At 34.9% G+C, this 20,900-nt stretch overlaps 1 protein-coding gene across 7 annotated transcripts in view; it reads left to right on the top strand.

Annotated features, from left to right (window-relative positions):
• LOC143905472 (neurotrimin) overlaps nt 1-20,900 on the top strand; it is a 175,226-nt gene that overhangs the window by 81,711 nt on the left and 72,615 nt on the right. For 5 of the 7 annotated variants that reach the window (XM_077420912.1, XM_077420911.1, XM_077420914.1 and 2 more), the window contains exon 1: nt 18,023-18,162. The exons of the other annotated variants lie outside the window; for them this stretch is intronic. In XM_077420912.1, the coding sequence (XP_077277038.1) occupies nt 18,084-18,162 (79 nt within the window). In that variant the 5' untranslated portion in view covers nt 18,023-18,083. Of the gene's footprint in view, nt 1-18,022; nt 18,163-20,900 lie in introns of those variants that run through there. 7 annotated transcript variants of the gene reach the window in all.

The following is a 20,900-nucleotide window of genomic DNA, read 5'->3' as shown; positions in this document are numbered from 1 at the left end:
CAAAACATAATTCTCTCTCTTTTTCTTTATCCCTACCTCTACCTTAATATTACAACCATTTTCCTATTTTCAACCACATATTGACATATTAATAATTTTTTACCTTTACCTTAAAATATTAACGCAACTTTCTCATCTTACAATACTCAATTTAACTGTAAAACCCTTACACTCAAATATTTACATACATCTACATATAATAAACTCGACTAATAACAAATCTCCTGCTTCCTAACTAATACTTTCCTATGTCCCCCTATCTAACTCATCACACCTCCCTGTATGCCCCTCCTTTCTCTTCTTTTCTTTTCTCTTCCAATATATTATTTTCCTAATCTTAATCTTCCTGATTTTTTTGAGTTCATTCCTAATTTAACTCAAAAAACTTTTGTGCCCTCGAATCGCTCCTTTCCTCTTCCTTATTTGCCAAATTCCTCAGCACTGCTTCTTTTCTCTCCTACTCATTGTCTCCCAGCTCTTTTTCTCTCGTTCCCTCCGAAGCAACATTTATTTCCTCCGCGCGCGCGCGCGCGTCCTCTGGTTATCTTCCCGTACCTCCTATCTGCCGTTCCATAATCAATATACCTGTATTCGCACATCCGTGCCATCCAAAGATTCTATAATATTTCCAGAAAACTGCTGCGTCCTTTCTTAAACTGTAACGTTCATACCTCTTATTTTTCCTCCTTCCACATTTCCTTCCTTTTCTTTCTCTCCTCTTCTCACCACGCCTTGTGTCCTCGTTTACTCCCTTTCCTATTTCCATCTTCTTTTACTTTTCCTTTCCTTTAACGCAGATAAGTTTCGCTAATCCTTGTTCCAGAATTACGCCAATCGCTTTCCTTTACCTTTCTTCTGTTCATCTTCTCTCTTCTTCATCAATGGCTTATAACCCTTTCTTAGTTACTTATCTTCTTTTACTTTCCTTTCCTAGAACACTTCTGAACCCGCCAATCCTTGTGTCCTAGCTTTATTTCACCTTTCTTCTTTTCATTTCCATTAACCCGGAACTCGAGAGTTTTTACAACTACTTTTTTCTTTTTTTTTTCACATTTAATCCTCTTTCGTTTCGTATAACCTCTTCTATAACAGCGCTTTTTTCACCTACCTCTTGTCCTCTCCTGTTTTCTTTCCTTTTTCTTTTCTTCCTCTTCTTATTCTTCATCCTATATTTCCCAATCTAAAATTTACCTGTGTTTTGAGTTCAATCTGTCATCCCTTTAACTATCTTCTTAACCTATACTTAATTTACGACCAAAGGCTTTTTAGCTAATCATGCACTTATCATACAATCTTCTTTACAATCATCAATCAAAACCTTCCTTACTTTACCGCCTTTGCCGCCTAACACTGACTCGTCACCATAACCTCATCCTACCACGTTCTCTAAACACTTTTATACTACTTTACTTGCATCCTTTTATACTTCTCTACTTGCATCCTACTACCTCCCTTCATTCTCATTGCATCTCCAACTTTACACCCTATTTTTCCATTATCTCTACTTGCCACATACTAATCTTTAAACCTAGAAACAAAGCTAAAATCGCACAACGCATTTTCACCGCTACCATTCACACACGCGCCATCTAACCAAGTCCGTAATTTGTTAAATATACCTGCAAAATATAACTTGCAAAATGAATTAGTGGATTCGAGAAGATTTGACTAAATCCAAATTTGAAGCATGTTATTTCCGTTCGTTCAAGTAAACCATGATTTGTCGGAGTCGTTGACTGAAATAAATGCGACGACGAACGCAAATTAAGTATGAACAGGACCAATACGTCTCGCCATAATATTGCGTAATGACCAATGAGCAATTTGCTGCTAACACAATTATATGTTTTTTTCAATGTTAAAGCTCAATTAATTAGAATTGTCGATTTTCAAAGAAATTACGGTGTTTACGGATATTAAAGAGGATATTGTCCTCGATCTTATCGGAGTTTGTAATATCAACCACGTTTTCTCAGATTTTATTCCATGATTGTCGCGAAATTCTCATAATAACGGATTTTCTATTTTTACATTATATACCTACTTCCTGCCTGCTTTCTCTCTCGCTCGTTTTATTCTCGTTAAAACCCTTTTTCGCTATGGGACGCACGTCATCCTATTCCAATACGAGATTTTCGCAGCTGGTGCGACATTAAATATTTAATGGTTCAGATAAATGTTTGATGCGACAGCTCAGGATCGAGATGCAGATGCAAATTCGCTCGATAGTCTGAATTCTTTCGCTGGCGAATCTCGTTTGGGAGTTCAGTGGAAATTCTGGGGGAAAGGGGGGGGGAAGGCATTGCTCTGGTCGTTTCAGCGAAATCGATATCGCAAGCGAGCATCCGTATCACCGACGTGAATTATTACGCGAGGCGTTCAGCAAATTGTCTTATCGCGTGGCGCGCATTTGACAGTGACACAATTCTTGTGAGACGTAATATTTATATTAAAAGTCCACTCGATCAATCTACGTCAGGAGCTTAAAAACAAATTTACTATACCGCTGAATATTAATTGCCTCGATTTGCTCGGACGAATTGCTTCATCGTGTTCTTGCGCGAGTCACCGTAAATTGTTGCTTGGAGGGAAAACTTCAGCAATTAGTTCTTCAACCCTTTCAGATGACGCTATATGAAAGTAAAATATCACAAAAATCCCATTTTAATCTCCAGGTAATATTAGCAACGTGTAAACGATTATCAAAGTGTAAACAATAATATTATATTAAATAATATTTTAGTAACATATTTTTAAGTAAAATTTATCGTATTTGCATCTTATATTTATATGCAATGTCTATATTATACAATAATTGATGATCAGAATTTTGACTAATTTTCCTGCATAGTATACTATGCATAGTATATATATATACTATTATACGTCAATAATTACAAAATTCTAGGTACATTATTGGTTATTATTAATACGTTAAACACGAAATGCTTTTTAAAAAGAGTTCAGGTCGAAGTAAAGTTTATTCTTCAAATAAACATTAAAAATAATTTTTTTAAATGGATTTATTAAATACAAATTTTCCTGAAAAAAAATTATACAATTTGCATGTATAATAACTACAATTTTTAAGAAAATAATAATATAATGGAAAAATAGAAAAATTATTTCAGTTATCTTAGGTGATTTATAAAATAAAGCGCAAAGTACACGATAATAGTTTAATCATTGTTTTAATTACAGAAAATAAGATATTTAGCGAAAATTTATTTTACAGAACATTAAGTATTTCGAGACAACAACAATTCAGCTGACACACGGCCTTGATACTTGTTTTTTGTAACGTACAGCGCGCTCGCGCTGGCGTGTATACAAATACAAAGTCGCTGTGTATGACCTCGAGAGTCAAATAGACAGGTAGGAGCTCGAGCCGCTCCTTGTATTGTCGCATTACTCTTTACTCCACGCGACGTAGGCGCGACAAGTGCCACGAGACGCCGAAAGCGATCGATCCTTGTGAATATATAATTAGCGAATAATAGTTCTTGCAGTTAATTAACTTCCATGATTAAGGGCCAGATCGTAAGCTTTCCACGATTACTTATCGAAATATATATGTATTTCGTGTAATCTATTTATCTATAAAACCCCTAAAGTAAAAAAAACGATGATAGGAGATAGAAATTATGAATAATATGAATCATTATTTAACAATATTTACGAGTTATAATTATTTTTCTACAAATGTTTGAATTTTGTATTACCATCATCTGAATTCTTAATCGAATCTATTATTACTTTCGAAATAAAAGCGCGAATAAGTGACATACGAATCGTTTAAGGAACGAAAAAACCATTTGATCATATTAATGATTAATAAGTCGGGCATTTTATGGGATTTGTGTGTATCGAAATGTATACCAAATTTTGATTGCACATTTTTGGACAGTTCATTACATGTTTTAATTAACCATAGGTTTGTCGACTATATTGTATCGCGCACAATATGAGTGTAAAGTTTATGATGCCATACATCTCGATATTTTGATTAAATCTTCCATCGATCCTGGTTTATCCATTGCGTTAATTTGTGAGACCTTTGCCGGTATCGAGCGGGTCGTAGTCTCATGGGATTGGTATGTTTTCTCGCGTTATTTTTTCGTCACAATGTAATAAAGTGCACGTCGGGATACAATTAACGTCGGGAGTGCCGTGCGAAGTACCGTATTCTGGTGTGATTACTGCGCACGTGATCGTAATTAACTCTATTTTCGCTAGTGTTGTGTGAATGCTACGAAGGAACAAGGAGAAATTGAGAGGAGGAGGAGTGGCCCGGATTGACGTCGGGCGACAGCAGAGTAATCTAGGGATGAGCGATTTATTATGTATTACTTTATTTATTACGTAGCAAAATTAATTATTTTATGAAAGCAACAATTATTTCTCAAAATACTAATTCTTTTGAGCATTGCTATATATAATTTAAATATATTTGTATATTACAGATAAATGTCGTTATGCTAAAACTTTGCTACTGCGCGCATTGTATCTGTGAGTAATAAATTATATTTTATTTTAATTTAAGATAATAGATATGTAAAAATTTAAATAAGATATTTGTAAATGATCTATGTATCTATCAAATTACAAGTTCCACTCCACACAGTATTATAAATAAATATAACAGGTGATTAAATATATCGTTTCTTAAAATGCGAATCAAGATAACGTGACATTTAATAAAGTAGTATTTTGTTATAAAATGAAATATCTTTTTATATAATTATCTCATCAGGGTTAATAAGAGATAAAAATCGATAATAGATGGCAAATTGATACGTTTAGTTTTTAATTAATGAATTTTTTCTCTTATAGTCGCAACTTATTGCAACCTCGACATTTTTGTGTCAAGATTTCTTACTCTAATCTAAAGAATTCACTATTAAAGTATTGCGTAATGGTTATTAGACATTTTACATATGTTTTTTTTTTAAAGTTATGGATTGACAAATCAAATCGTGTTGAATCGTATGTACATATGATAGTAATTTGCTAAGGTAGCTTTAACATACCGCAGGCGCAATCCGTAAACTCAAACAACCGCGGTCGCATCTAATCGGCGGAAGGCATCAGAGACACAGTTCGTGTTTAAATTCACAGAGAGCTTAAATTTCATCTTTGAAGACCCACCATGTCGCAAATGCCTAAACACGAGTTTTAAAATGTACGCGCAAATAAATACACGTGCATGGTAGTCTTATTTTATTGTTTGCATATTAGAACGATTACAATTCACTAAACGTAAGTCAAATGAAAATATTAATGGATAATAATTAAACAAAGAAATATTTCAAAATTATACTGAATATTAATCTTTTATTCGTTGATTATTTCATTTTTAAACTAATAGCAGGATGCCATACAGGCATACAGTAATACATTGTCTTATATTTATAATCTTATAATTTAAAGAACTAATAGTTCTAACACTAACACGTAACACGTAATACTCTGCATTTCGTAGGAAACAAATTATTTTCTATAATAAAATATGATACTAGAATCGAGAATAACATGATAAATGCTTCCATAGCTTAATAAATTTAAATTTATTGTTGCGATACTCTGAATCTTTTACATATTTGTTTCTTTAAATTATTAGAAAAAAATTTCATGTGATTTGTAAAGCTGTCTCATGCATATAGCTGTCAAATCAAGATTTCTAATATCGACAATTCAAAGTTTATTTGACCTACCGGAATTATTACAGAAAATATGCTTATCGCTTGAAATTTCGTGAACATAATTAAAACTAAAAATAAATTTATGATTTATGCGAAATTCTTATATCAAAACATGTTTTATTTTAATATTTTTTAAAAAGAAACCGTGATCATGAACCTAGTGTATTACAGCGTAAGGAAAATTAATCGTATATGATGAACGTAATTTATTACAGAGAGTTTTATAATAGTTTTAAATTAAAACTGTCACCAATAAATTTTGATTATCACATGCATGACGGCATAGGAAATTTCTGATTAAATCTGCTGTGGAGACGCGTGAAATTAGCATCAAATGCTCTATGCGTTGTAATTGACATGGAAACCAAAATGTACTCACCAAAGCGTATAAGCATTAATGAAGTTTCCGCGAATTATTGCACTCTGTCACGTGCCAGTCAATTGTCGCGAAATAAACGCGCTATTTGCCATTTGCTTGTTATTGCTTCATTAATTGCAGGCGCGGCAAGTAAGCGGAAACACGCGTGGCGTATTATCTAATTTATCAGGGCGGCTTGTCCTCCGCAGATGCACGTCGATGAGAGGCGATTTGGGTCGTGCTGGGGCCAGTGATAAGCGCGCGGGGTGTTATTAATCTGCGCGAGCGCATCTCTCGCGAAATATGCGAATCTCTCCGCGCGCGAAGTAAAATAAAAGCGTGTATCCGGATACGCAGTATGCAATACGGGTATCCGCGTTATTCGGGCGGTCGCGTCACAATGGCCGCAAGGCGATTATAAACTAGAGCAATTAATTATAAGTGGTCTCGCAGTATAACGACTTCATGCTGGAAATTCCGGCGTGTAACGCCGGTGCATACCGCGAATATTTGGTTTGCCATGAAACGCTTCAAGACCGGCCGTGCCTTCGTCTTCCGGTATGCGGTGAAACTGCAGTTCTCTGTTCTCTTCTATCCGCTTTCCACCCCTTTTGCACCCCACCCACACTCCTACCGCTATCCCTGTCTTCTCCAGTTGCGCGACGTAGGTATTCTGTATCCATCGCGCTCATTCTCCTTCTTCGAGACGCCATTTATCAATTACAAGCAGCGAGCACCTGATAATATAACGTTGAAAAATTCCATTGTCAATGCCGGATTTTCGCTCCCTTGCTTGCATCTATTTCGCTGTCGCTTAAGTCGTCACGAAGCTTTTACGAGACTTTTACCTTGCGTGCAGAAGTAGCAGGAATCTCTGACAAAGGACGCACAGGAATGCTCGCGTTCCAAAGTCTAACGCGATTTCAGACGCCTTGTAATGCAGTTATCTTGTTAACTTCAACCGTTGCTTATTATCGTGCGCAGTTATCAATTTTCTGGCACATCTTTTGACGATATAGAAGTCGTCATTTAACGATTCGAAAATCTTTAATACGTTCATATACAGATAGCAATTTGTTTATATATGTATATATGTACTTTTATAATAACAAATAAATATGAAAATATTTTATATCAAATAGATATTTATTTTTATACGCGCGGTATAATTTATCATCCGCGTTTTAAGAGAAGCTTTGATCGCTCTTTATGGTTTGGCTCGATTCAATGGCATGCAGGATTCTGAGATTGATAAAGACCACCGCAACAAATTCGCTTATAAGAGGATCGATGAGCGCCGGTTTCAAATCATAAACGTAATAACGATAAAATGTCATTTTGCTGCGAGTGAGCCGGCGAACGTTTCCTGCGCGAAGGAAATAACGTATGTTCGGTTTTCCTAATCGGATGTTCGACTGGCTTTTCCGGGATAATAGCTCGAGCAGGCGGGATTACGGAGGGACAGAGCTTCGGATAACTTCCCTATCGGTTCGATAACTCTGTTCGATGGTCCGGACGAGCTGCCACCCTCGCAACCAGGATTTTATATATTCCTTCGAACGTAAGAATGCATGTAACTATGTATAAACGTTTCAGTCGCACACAGTCGGTATTATTGATATTCAATTAACGCGCTTTGTTCTTCAAGTTGTGATCTTTTTACCTTAAAATATGTTTAATAAAGAATTTTTAGATATATATATACATCTTCAATGTGAAAATCGACATTCAACATATATCTTATTTTCATATATATATATATATATATATATATATATATATATATATATGAATATTATATTATATATAATATTATGAATATTATATATATATATATATATATATATATATATAAATATATAAAGTGGCAAATGGGGAATAACGCAGCAGCTTTAATCTAAGAAATGTCATATGTTATGAGCGAGACCTTTGTCATCGCATTGAAATTACGTCAACTACGAGCGAATAGTTATGTTAACTTGGCAACATTGTCCGTGAAATCAGCCTCTAACGCGAACTATTTAGAGTACTCGGAGAAGCACCCTTAGGTTACCTTATTGCTCGTTACCAAGTTTGAACCAAGATAAGCATTACGTACGCGTATTGACTTACAAGTAAACGTGCTGGCCTTGGCCATGAGATAAGAATTAAAACACACAAACACATGTAGGAAATCAAAATTTGCAAAAAAAATACTTTCTAGTAACACTCCCGTAATCATTAAAAACGAAAGAATAGCATTGCTCGCTAATGTTATATCAGCAGCTTTTGAGTTATAAGGAATAGAGAATAAAGGATTGCAGTAATAAATGAAGAATTTTATGAATTATAAAAACTGTAGAAAGGATTTAAATAAATTATAAAATCTTCTTTAGTTAATTTTAAACGAACTTCTTAACAGAATCTCTTACTTTGAACTAGATAAATTTGGAACAATGCGCAAGCTGTAGAAATTTGCAGTTTTATCACCTAGTTAAGCTTTTTTAAAAATATACGTTGATTGGAACGTAAATTGATAAATAGCATCAGATTTACTACATTTTGTGATTTATCATTTACAAACTTGATTATAGTTACTCTGTTACTAAAATATTTACTTGCTAAAAATTGAGAAGTTGTGAAACAAGATAACCTTCAACTGAATTTTTATTACGATACAATTAATTATAGATTTTTAAAGAATTAGCATCTATGAAAAGTATAGCGTATATACTATTTTTAACACGGTCTACATACATATCTCTAATTCGAAAATTTATGAGTAATAACTTAAATATGTATAATATATTATACTTGTATTATTTATATATACTAAATACTTTCGAATTAACACGTATTTTTTTTTTAATTTAGTAATTGGTGGTTGTAGAATTTTTTACAACTGCCGCATTATTTCATATACTTATCTACGTATAAGTATAGACTAAAATCTCACAGTCTCAAAATTTACTCTTGTTTAATTTCGTGTTTGCTGATTTATAATACGATTTATGGAAGCGTGGCGTGTTAAAAAAGACGTCGTTGCGTTATTCTACAGAGATGCATCAGGCATCGGTATCGTTATACGGTAGCGTCGTTGTTTCGAGTAGTATTGTTTCGGATTATTTCACACGGAGCTACGAGACGCTTTCATGTTTGAAATTCCCGTGCTACACCGACGGCGAACTGAATAAAAGGAAAATGAACCTAGCCACACCCAGTCAGTCTTCGCATTCCGAGGCGTTCACCCTCGCCCCGGGAAATCACGGTAATCTCGAGTTTTTTTCAGGAAGAGATTCGTGCCCTCGTTGAAATAACCTTAAGAACTTTCACGGGCTTATCGTACAAATGCGACGGCTCCCGGCAAATAGTTCACGTTTAACATAATTGGCCTCGGAAAATGATTTGCGTTAGTCCGCGTAAAATCTACGTTGTATAATAGCGATGTTTATGCGCTCTCTGATAAAACTGCATCGCTTAATAGCAAGAAATGTATAGTATAGGAATTCGCAAGAAAGAGATGATAATGTGTTTTCTACGATGACGGAGTCACCGCAATTGCGTACAAGCAAGTGACCGCACATACCGCTTTGGCTATATGTAGGACGTTTATGAATATGTGATGGCTGCGACCATGAGTACGCCTGGTGTTGCAGTTTGTCGAGCGAACTTTAAAACGTATGCAATTTTCCGTCATATCGCATTACGGGATATGCGCGAGGAAAAACAACGGCTCTCCGGCCTGCAATTTCGCCTTCGTACTGTTGCACACTTGTAACTCACGTATATTAAAATTACTAACGTTTTGCGGTTGAAGCGAAAATGCATTTGATGCACGTGAAATATACGCGCGAGGGAAGTAATCTGTTTTCTGAAATACGTATCTGAATATATTGTGTTACATTTCTGCAACGACACGCATGAAAGAGTCGCGCAACTCGCGAATACCGCGCCGCGAGACCGACAAAGAAACGTTTTGCATAGATTGCAATTTTTATTCTTAAGGGTACTCAGACATACGAGTTATACGATAAAAAAATAATGGAAGAATTATGTACAGTTAATATAACTGTGATCAACTGTATTATTATAGAGTAATAGAGACTCTGCTTTGCTTTATATGATATAGAATAATGTAAGAGGGATAAAAAGCGTTCACACACAAAAGAAAACATAAAAAATATTTGAAAATATTTTATCTCTTTTATATTATTATTTTTTTTTTTTTAATGTTTGATATCTTAGTTTGATCTTTAACAAACAAAATTTTATTATAATTGCTTAGGATTTTGAGAAAATCTGAAATTTGAACAGTTACTTGAATTTGATAAATAAAAAGCATAGCACACCTTAGTCATCTTGTTGAGCATATATGTCAAAAATAATCACATGTAATTTATTCTTTATTTTATTTAAAATTGTAAATTTTAAATGTTGCAATCTAAAAGAATACTTACTTTTTAAAATAAATTAATTAGTTTATAGAAAAGTTAAATATCTATATACATATATTGTTGTTTTTGGATTGAAAAGAGAAGAGAGAGCTTAAAGAATGACGAGACTTGCTATTAATTGAACAACTATATCGATTTTTAGTGAGTATATTGTTAGAGTTACGTAATATTTTCATATTATAAATGTATCTCATTAAAAATAATATTGATGATGATGTCATTAATATCGATATTTATAACGACTCAGCAGAATTTCGACGAGACGTGGATAAAAACTGCTGCACAGCAAAACCGCACAACTCGAGCAGAAGGTACTGATAGGACGCGTCAGCGTCTGAAGTATTTAACCGTGCTAACTACTGCATGACATACGAGCGTGAAATTTCGTAGATACCGCGAAATAAAAAAATGTATGTTTTTTTACTTAAATATATCACCGTATGTCGGCGATGCTTCGTCTTTTCTAACTACAGGAACACTTGTATTATTAGAGGAGGTGCTGCTTGATGCTGTTTATTCAATGCTTATAGCGCGAGCCCATTTATCTCGGACAAACGTCAAAGCCTTGTGCCTGAATAATGGTACGGTGGTTCGGATTGTGGTTAGACAATGACGTCCCAATGCTTTTCGTCTCGTAGCCCCTTCGACCCCTAAAACAACCGAACGTACAACACGGCTTCGTGCACGGGCATGCTCGCTTATGAACGTACACGCTTACACATAGCTGGTCCAAACGTACACGCAAGCAGCCTCACGCTGTGCTTGCCTAATTAGTCGTCCTTATGCGACTCGTTTATCAAAGGTGCACGCACACGTTGTAGGATTCAGGTACCGTTCCCACCCGGTGAGAATTAATTGAAGGGCTCAATGCGGGACTGTCACGTTCGTCCGATTGACGTGGCTCTTCCAGTCAGCCCAGAGTCTGATTATTAGATACGTGAATATTACAGCGGACAATAAATAAATACAGAGGGTATCGCGTTTGAGCGGGAATAAATTATTATGCAACCGCATACAAATCTGGTTAAGTGGGTGTCATTGAAATTCGCATATATATCCGCCGCGGATTTTCCCAATTAAACAATACGTGTATCCATAACCGAAAGAATGCTGTATAAGCATGTTTATTAGTTTAACCATGTATTTAAACTGATGTGCCGCAATATACGCGTATAATCGATTATATTCCTGCATGCAAATTGACTTTGCATGAGTTTGACAAATGTAATGCTTTCATGTGATCCACCTCAGAACATTATGACATAGTTAAATAGATTTAATCGACGTTACAATGTTCCTTCGAGTTATATCAAATTACCTGTTAACTATGTCAATTACATTAACGATTAAATGAAATAAGTGTAAGCAAATTAGTTTTCAATTTGGAAGATAAAAAATTTATTTTTTGGTATACAAATGTGTGATGGTATTTTCTCTTATACGCATGCACAAATATTACTATTACAGTCATGCAATCATATTTTATATTTATTTTTGTTCATTATTTATATATAAATAATTATTTATATACGCGAGGGAGACGTAAACAATTTACTAATTTACATATTAACTAGATAATTAACTCATTGGAATATTGGTACAACAAATATTACGCATTCGTAAACTTGCGTTGTGAACATAAAGTGATTAATGACATTAATCATTTTTGGAATGTGACAAGCATTTGTATAATAGCAATAATCTATTGGTAAAAAGATAATTTTTTAAATGTAAGTATCAATTATTAGAAACGCAATTATTCTTGATTACATTGAATTATTTTTGTAGATAATTTAAAGGTACTTTTTTATTTGGAATTACTATTCCATTATTTATTTTAGCATTAAACTATAAGAAATGTACATTTATTATTCTGCGAGACGTGGAAATAAGAGATGTTGCGAAAATGAGTTTGTTTTTCTCATATGAAAATGATAGCAGATACATGTTGCGGTAACAGCACGCAAATTGGACGCCCGGTTTTCCATGTTCTTATGAGTGAGATACACACAACACACGCACAGCTGTGCAAATCGTCTATCTCTTATACTGCTTTCGATTTCGCCATTTTGCGAAGAATCTTTTTGCCGTTGTCTCTACGATTCAGAATCGATAACTTCTTACGAGACAGATTTTACGATGCATTTAGAAATATTGCGCCGCGTGCAATAGGACGCGTCGCGCGAACTTGATATTGTCAGGATATAACAGAGGTCCCTTCCACGGTGCGCGTTATATTACCGGCATAATATTATCGCTCTGTTTGTAACGCGCCCGTGACGGCCGTTAAGGTCTATAGTAAGATCGCCTGGTGCCTGGATCGGGGCTCGCGGGTGGACGAGATATGCGTGAACGGGCTAAACAACAGTCTAATTATTAACGAAGTTCCTAAGTTTTCTCCTAAGTTTGTGTTCGTTTGCTTCTTCGCATTGCGCTCTTGCACGTTAGATCGCAAAACGGGGTAACATGATTACCGCATTGAATGTCGCGGTTCTTTCGTGAACGTAGTATACCATTTCCGACACAGACGAGAAAACGTGCAGGAAAAATCTTCCTGAATTTGCAAATTCTGCACATATGCATGTGTAAAAAGATTAAGGATTAGAACATATGGTTTAAATCAGACATGGTTTAAACACTGAAGAAAACTTTATATGCTCTTGCATGTGGATACTATAGATTAACCCATTAAGACCTAGGAGGACCCTACGTGCTTTTCTGTTTTAAATCCTTGTAACTCGGGTCCTAATCAAAGTTTTTAAACCGCAATTGGTATTTAGGGAGTTGCTCTTTCCCAAAAATCTAGTCGGTGATGGGATGGGATATCTGAAAAAGAAAGATACAAAATGGAAAGTGAGTGAGTTGAAAGTAGAGATAAAAAAATAAGTAAAAAATAATTTTTTCTACTTTTTTTTTAGTAGAATAAATCGATGTAATTAGGATAAAATCGGGTAAGATGGTTATACAGGGAAGATGGCCAACCCCTGTTCATTCGATGTTTCATGGCGATCTATATAGATTAAAAGAACATAGGTTATTGGCCATCTTTCCTGATGTATGGCCATCTTACCCGAGTTTACCCTATTATTTGAGTGATCTCTATAATAAAAATTCTACTGAAAAGAGCGAAATTATTTATTAGTTAAATATTTATTAATAAAAAAGCAGGAGTTATTTATTTTTTTACCTCCATTTTCAATCTTTAGATAAAAATTTTAAAAATTTTCTGAAAATTTTGATTAGTATATAGATATCATAAAAATGCTATAATTTTATTGTAACATATATTATTTGGCAAATATATAGTTTTTTTTAAAGCGACGTTATTTGCAAATAATAGAATTAGGTTTATTACAAACGAATCTTATAAATTTTTTATCTTGTAGTATATTTTATGTTTTTTATCTTTTTTATAAAGGATAAATCTATGCGTGTAAAAAAGCCCAATCTGTAAAACATGGAAGCTAGATATCACGCAAGTATTGTTGTTATTTATTCACCGTTTAAATTGGTTGCCAATTATATGATTCGGCCGAGTAAATTTGGGTAGATTTTGTTGGTTCGACAGCTTGACATTTAACGATTAAATACCGTAAAATGATTGATTGAGAGAGAATAAAAAAAATAACGTTTAAAAAATAAAATCTAGATAGAGAAAATGTAGCACAAAATAATTTGAAACATGTCTAGAATGATGATTCTGTTCTGATTGTGAATTAAATACATACGCGGTTATAATGTTTGACAATTTCATACGCATGATATAGACGCGAAAGAAGTAGAAAATTAAGTTCGCGAATTCCAGTGCGTACATATACGAGATTAAAGAATGAGTTCATTGTTAAGAGAGTTTTCAAGTTTACCCGTTTGCTCTCGTGTTTCTTCGTGCTGCAGTCGCAGCGTACGCTCGCGTTAGAGCGCATAAAAGCCTGGTACTTAGAGGCAAGGCGAATAAAGAGGCAGTGCGATTCTTTTCTCGACCCAGCAACCGTACCACGGAGTGAGGCGCAGTCGAAGCTTTTGGACGCCTCTTAGCGCTTTTGCAGAAAATCGAATTACTCCTTTCGCGTTTGCGGCCCGCCGACGGCAGGAAATGAGCATCCAGTCCTTCACTGGGAATGGGCATTTTCCGGAGCGGCTTCGACGTCTAGGACGACCTCCGCGACGTCTCGCCCGATCTCCGCGTAATTTGATTTTATCGCGGACGCGAATCTAAAAACAAAACGATCGTAGCGTTTTTCTTTACCGTCGGACAGCCCGCAAGCTAAAAGTTGTACGTGGTAGATTATAGCCGGCTTCTGCAGCTTTAAAACTAGGCGCAATTCTACAAACATTGCCGGGATAAACCTTATTTAAAAACAATTTGCGAATACAGATATAGTCTGGGTATATTCCCGTACATCACATTGATGTTCACATGTGCACTGAATTTAATAGAGAAATCTCTCTGGTTATTATATTTACTTGTTTATATCGTTCATTTATATTTACAATTTTTCTTATTATTTTTTTAAATCGCTAAAAGAGACGTTTAAAAAATTCACGAAATTACATACAATTAAAACTATTAAAATATACATGCTTTACTTCATTTTATATGAAAAGTAGTAATTAGATTACATACATTATTTAATAATATATACTTAATACATGGCGTTAGTATTACTGTTTCTTTTTTTTCCTCGTGTCTCTAATAAGTATTTAGTGGTGGTTGTGAGTTGTGACAATGCTATTACTTTTATTTTTGTGCTTTAGTAATATCAATCTTTTAGACACGAACAATAATCTCTAAGTACCGAACAATCGATACGTGATATGACAGTAATGAATTAATCTAATTTTGGAGTTATTACATTAAGATACAATATCGTATATTTTAGGTGTTTCAAGTTTCCCGTATTATTTTAATAAACATCTTGCAAAATTAAATTTCTGTTATTTTTCTGTTATTTACGTTGCGTTATTTGCATTATTACATTGATATCATTCAACACTACTAAATATTGCAAACGCTTAGCGACATATAAATGATTCTAAACAGAACCGGATCATAATCAGTTGCGCGCATTACGTTTTCACATATATTCCTGTTTTCAATATTTACTTATTTAAATAATTAAACATATATTGTATTCTGTTTGTTATCGTGTTCTTTGCAATTCAAACCACATCGTGAATCTATTAGTCTATACACGTATTTCTATATTAATAATATGTGTGATGGAGGCGCGATTGTAAACAAATATTTTTGATTAGCCGAAAATGGTGCACGATATATACGAATGTTTGACGTTGAAGTGAGATTATTTATCGCTTTGTCTGACGTTTTAATAAAATAACTAGATAAAATCTTTACAATGAGGAGCTTTAATTAGAACATATAATTTGGACAATACCTATAGTTTCCTTTTTGGAGACTCGCGCCTCCATTGTGCGAAACTTCGCTTAAAAGACCTACAGAAGCACCTACAACGGTACCAGAATATGTGCGACGAGGCAAGTGTAGTAGAAATGTTGTCGGCTTTACCTTACCCGCGGGTGAAAGGTAGAGAATGTTGCAGAAAGAAGAAAGGGGAACAGAGAACGGAAAGGGAAGCGCGACGAAAAGAGACAGGGAGTGGAGGGGAGTTAGAAACACGTTTCGCTTCCTGCCGTCACCTTGAAGCCATCTCTTACCGGTTTACGAGGGCACCCACGAAAGTTTCGGTACACTTGCACTTAGAGTCATCCTTGGGGATAGCGCGATACAGGTACTGTGTAATGCCTGTTACGAATACTGGCCCGAGAGCTGTGGGTTGGGTTTATGACTTGCACTACTCGTTCGCATGCCACCGAAAGACGTGAAACGCTTAAACTCCTCTTACAACCTTTTTGATGGCGATTTCCATTCTAGTTGTAGTATATCGCGCTAACGATTTCTCGGTTCGTGACTTGGAACCAATTTCAACGTTTGCGCATATCGCTCGTTGTTTCGTAATTTTTGATTTGACAGTTCTCGTGACGCGAGACGCGACCACGACGCTGAAAAACGTAAACCGCGTTCGTTACGATCGAACAACGATGCGTCCAACTTCGTTAAGCTTGAAACAGCATGTGCAAGCGAAATAGGAGCTTTACGTAGAGCTTTCCGACCTCGTTAGGGGTCTAGCCTTCGTCTAAAGGAATTGATAAACGAGGATATCTACTGATTGATCGACAGTCTGTTAAAGTAGTCCCCGCACGTGTAGGTTGCCCTGATACGGTGAATCACAGGTCACGAAATCTTATCATCTGACACGGAAAAGTGGATAATCTTTTTCACCGTCGGACTGACGATCGATTTCAAGCTATTTTCACTCGCCACAGATTGAGAAGCAACGTTTCGATTGAACCATGTAATTTCACTCTGTACAACAAGTTCAGTGGGGAAAAACTTCCTTATGGACGTGAAATTCATGGCTGACTATATGACAAGTTTTACTACTTACAATAACGAACGCATAAACATGATTTTGTATCAGATGTACTTAAAAATTTTTGATATCATAATATATAGTTAATATAAATTATGCTTCATATTTTTTTAAATTTTGTTTAAGATATATTTAAATAATCGAACTCTCGTTGCATAATTATTACATGTATTACATGTATATACATATTCATATTTGTATATGTAATAATCATGAAATTTAAATTTAATTACTTAAATGAAAATCTTAAACAAAATTTAAATAATATGAAACAATTTATATAATTATATGTGTGCATATAATAAGTATATTGCGACACTCCACTCCACCTCTAAAAAATGTTAGCCACATGAAAATTTATATATGTGTATACAATATGTATCATACATGTATACAATATTATTTTTAGTTAAACACAAATATAAGCTCAAAAATAAAATTATTTCTAAAATCAACTTAACGCGATTATATAAACGATACGATACATTGTGATGTTTAAACACAAGACAACTTCTGCTCTTGCTAAGATAACTTCCATGCGATAACATGATAATATCTATACTTATATACTCATTAAGCACCACGTCGGATTGATAAGAAGTCGAAAGTGCAGTCGTGTAATTTGTAATAAATTTTGACATTCTGAGAAAGCAGGCGCTGATTGTATAAACAGAAACATAATCCGGCGTCTACTTGTTTAACGCGGGACGTTCGATCATTTATCTATCCTAAGGGGACTCCGGTGGTCGGATACCATGCAACTGACGTTGGTGTCTACGTGTGTTTCTCGCTATCCTAAGAACGTGTCTCCAGTACGAGGAAGGCGGGTCTTACGGTTTGTGATGGCGGAGGGCACGTGAACCTCGACGGGCGCATGCGAACCACCAACCCTAAAGCTCACGGCAGACCAGAAAGGATCACGCTCTCCCTTCCTCTCTCTCTCTCTCTCTCTCTCTCTCTCGTTCTCTCTCCATCTCTCCATCTCTCCATCTCTCCTTATCTCTCCCTACCGCTCTTTTTTACCCTCTCTTTTACTCCAGCCGCCACCGAGCCGGGGAAACCCCGTGTGTCAGTCCGCACCGAGATTCCGGCGCGAATCGTCTTTTCCCGTCGCGGCGTCACGCCAAGTTCTAGATGGATGTCGCTGATCCGCATTATTGTGTCAGCGATTTACGTCGTCGCGCAGGTGTTCCTCGCTCGTCCATCCCTCGTGGAAGGTCAGTGATGATGAAGTTCGTCGTATGCTAACATTGAGAATAATCGCTGTCTGCTTAAATTTGAAAGGAGCACGTTCTGTGCGTGGATAGGGCTCTACGTGACTTATTTAGGTTTATACAGCGTTGTGAATCAATTCCGCAAAGTTTGTTTCGGCCACTCCGCGAAGTTAATGTTAATTACATCGTAAAATTGCCACATGGTATATTGCAATGTTTGCTGTAATATACCGTCTTTTCGTATTTACAATTCCTATAGTGCTCTTATTATGTATTTCCCTATACGTAGGTGGCATAAGTTTATCCTAAAGTTATAAACGCGAACGTGTGCAAAAGATGTAAGAAACAAATAAAAGCGGTGGGTGAGTTATCATTAGAACTTGATTCGTTCTGTAAACGTATAGGATACTTGCTTTAGTCAGGAACATATTCTCGGTGCATCTACATTAAACTATGCCGCTTTATGTAGATGTAGGCAATAGAAATTACACAAATATTAATAATTGAATATTATATAATTATATTTCGAATATTTAGGTTCAAATTTAAAAATTTACTTAAAAAAAACAAATTTTTTTTTTTTTAAATACGCTTACATCTATAATTATTTTGACTCGTTTGTGATGTTACGAGTTTATACTATGATTATGAGATAAACGATTTGTAGGAGAATAACATTTTTAAGAGCATAACGAAATATTTTATTGAACGCACATACGGATATCTTAATATTCTCTTTTAATACCATCAAATATTGGTTGGAAAACAGATTGGCACATGCATCGTTTTGTGCAGATGTCGAGATTGTATAATTCCGGGATTTGAGTTGGCCGGTAACTTTTGGCAGTTTGCGTGTTACAGGATTTCAGCATTAATTTAATGACATGCCATAACACGTACGCCGCGATGCGAGCAAAGTAACGACGCGTCATGCACGATAAACTGATGTACATGATAGGTACACGACACTTTCATTTTATTTATACAATCTGCTTCTGCCAAGAGAGAGAAGAAGCGACTTAACAACGCGTGTCTTATAAGTTTTCCAACTGTTAAAAATTAAAGGTGTATTCCAATTAAATTTATCAATGACTTACAAACATTCTGATGTTAAATAATATATTTTTTTTAATCTGATGAAAACTAACGTTGTGTTCGATGAATCCTTTTCTTTTAATTAAGTACTGCAGTTGCTATATTTTACATATTTTAAGTTAAATTTGCGAGTTGCCACGAATTAGATTGCCTATCAAGCTAAATTTTTTATCAACGCAGATTACACAATTATCAAGCAGTGTGTCGGTTTATACAGACAAAAAGTATCTTGTACGTCTGTGATAACGTTATCATGAGAAATTTAATTTCTCTTTCATGTTTCTACATAGTCTACTTTTACTCCAGCTTTCGGAATCAAGATAAAATTCTGCAGGTAAAGTCAGCGCTAGCACAAAGAACACGCAAAAACTTTTCTTGATTTATCTACGATCGCGTTTTCAACGAAACTCAAGATTATAGTCGATGTACACATCGGGGTGTGGTGGATACCTTACCCACCGATTGGCCCGAGCCCTCGATTCTTCTTGCCGCGCGCGATAATCTCCCAATATCCTGATACATTATTTATCCCCATCTATAAAACCTCAGAGTTTTCATGAAAAAAGACGAGAAACCTTCCCCACCAGGGAATTTTTTTCTCAATCCCTGGCACGAGCCTTACCCGCCGACAATAACGAACGGACGAAACACACAACGAGTGCGAGTGAAGCTTTTCTACCTTCCTCATCGTCCTTTTTCTTTTCGCTCACTTCGTTTTCTTTTCTCGGCGAGCTCGTTTCACCTACCGAAAGCCTTCCCACATTGACTGCCAAAAAGCCTTGGCAACGGCACGACACTCATTTAATTTAAGGATAACAAAGCGCTATCCGAGACAAATCCCCGGATTAGTTTTACGGCGTTCCTATTTACACTTCAGTTAGAGGATCACTGTGTTTCACGTTTCTCTATACGTATATTTCACCGCGGCGCAACACACATTTCCATATATATGTTGAATAAACAAAATTATCAGGCAACGTTGTAATGTAGATTGTAAAATTTATGCGTATATCTGACGGTTTGTGAATTAAAAATTACTTTTTTTACGTAATCCTGAATATCGTTGACACGATCTCGAGAACTTAACAAATAATAGAAGATTAATAATTATTGTATCGTTATAATCATTAATCATTATTATTACATATAAAGAGTCAATTAAATTATCGAAATATTTCTGATAAACAATCGATTTGCGATGTATCAGAACTTTTAATAATTTACAAATGTTTTTATTTATTATATTGCATTTTACAATAATAATAAAGAACTCAAAACATATTAATTAAAATGTTAATGAATTAATTGACATTTATTTTAAGTTTTAATTAATTAAGTGAAATTAATTAAAATGTGTTTATATAAATATATTTTAATATTATATATATATGTATGTATGTATATATAAATTTAATTTAGAAATCTCTTTTTCTTTTTTTTCTTTAATTTCAATTTGAAAAGAAAACTGTTACATATTAAATTTCAAAAACTTAATGTGTAATAGTTTTCTTTTCAAATGAACAATGGAATATTATTTTTTAGTCAATGTTAAATCTTAAGAAAATAGTAATTTTGGACTCTAGTTTTGGACTCTACTTTAAATATTAGAGAAAAATTATTTATCTAATTCGTTCTGACAAAGAGAA

This window comes from Temnothorax americanus, unplaced genomic scaffold, assembly GCF_048541705.1.
Source record: "Temnothorax americanus isolate GAGA-0224 unplaced genomic scaffold, ASM4854170v1 Scaffold62, whole genome shotgun sequence".
NCBI lineage: Eukaryota > Metazoa > Arthropoda > Insecta > Hymenoptera > Formicidae > Temnothorax > Temnothorax americanus.
The sequence above is the reverse complement of the archived record's forward strand: the minus strand, read 5'-3'. Positions and strand labels throughout refer to the sequence as shown.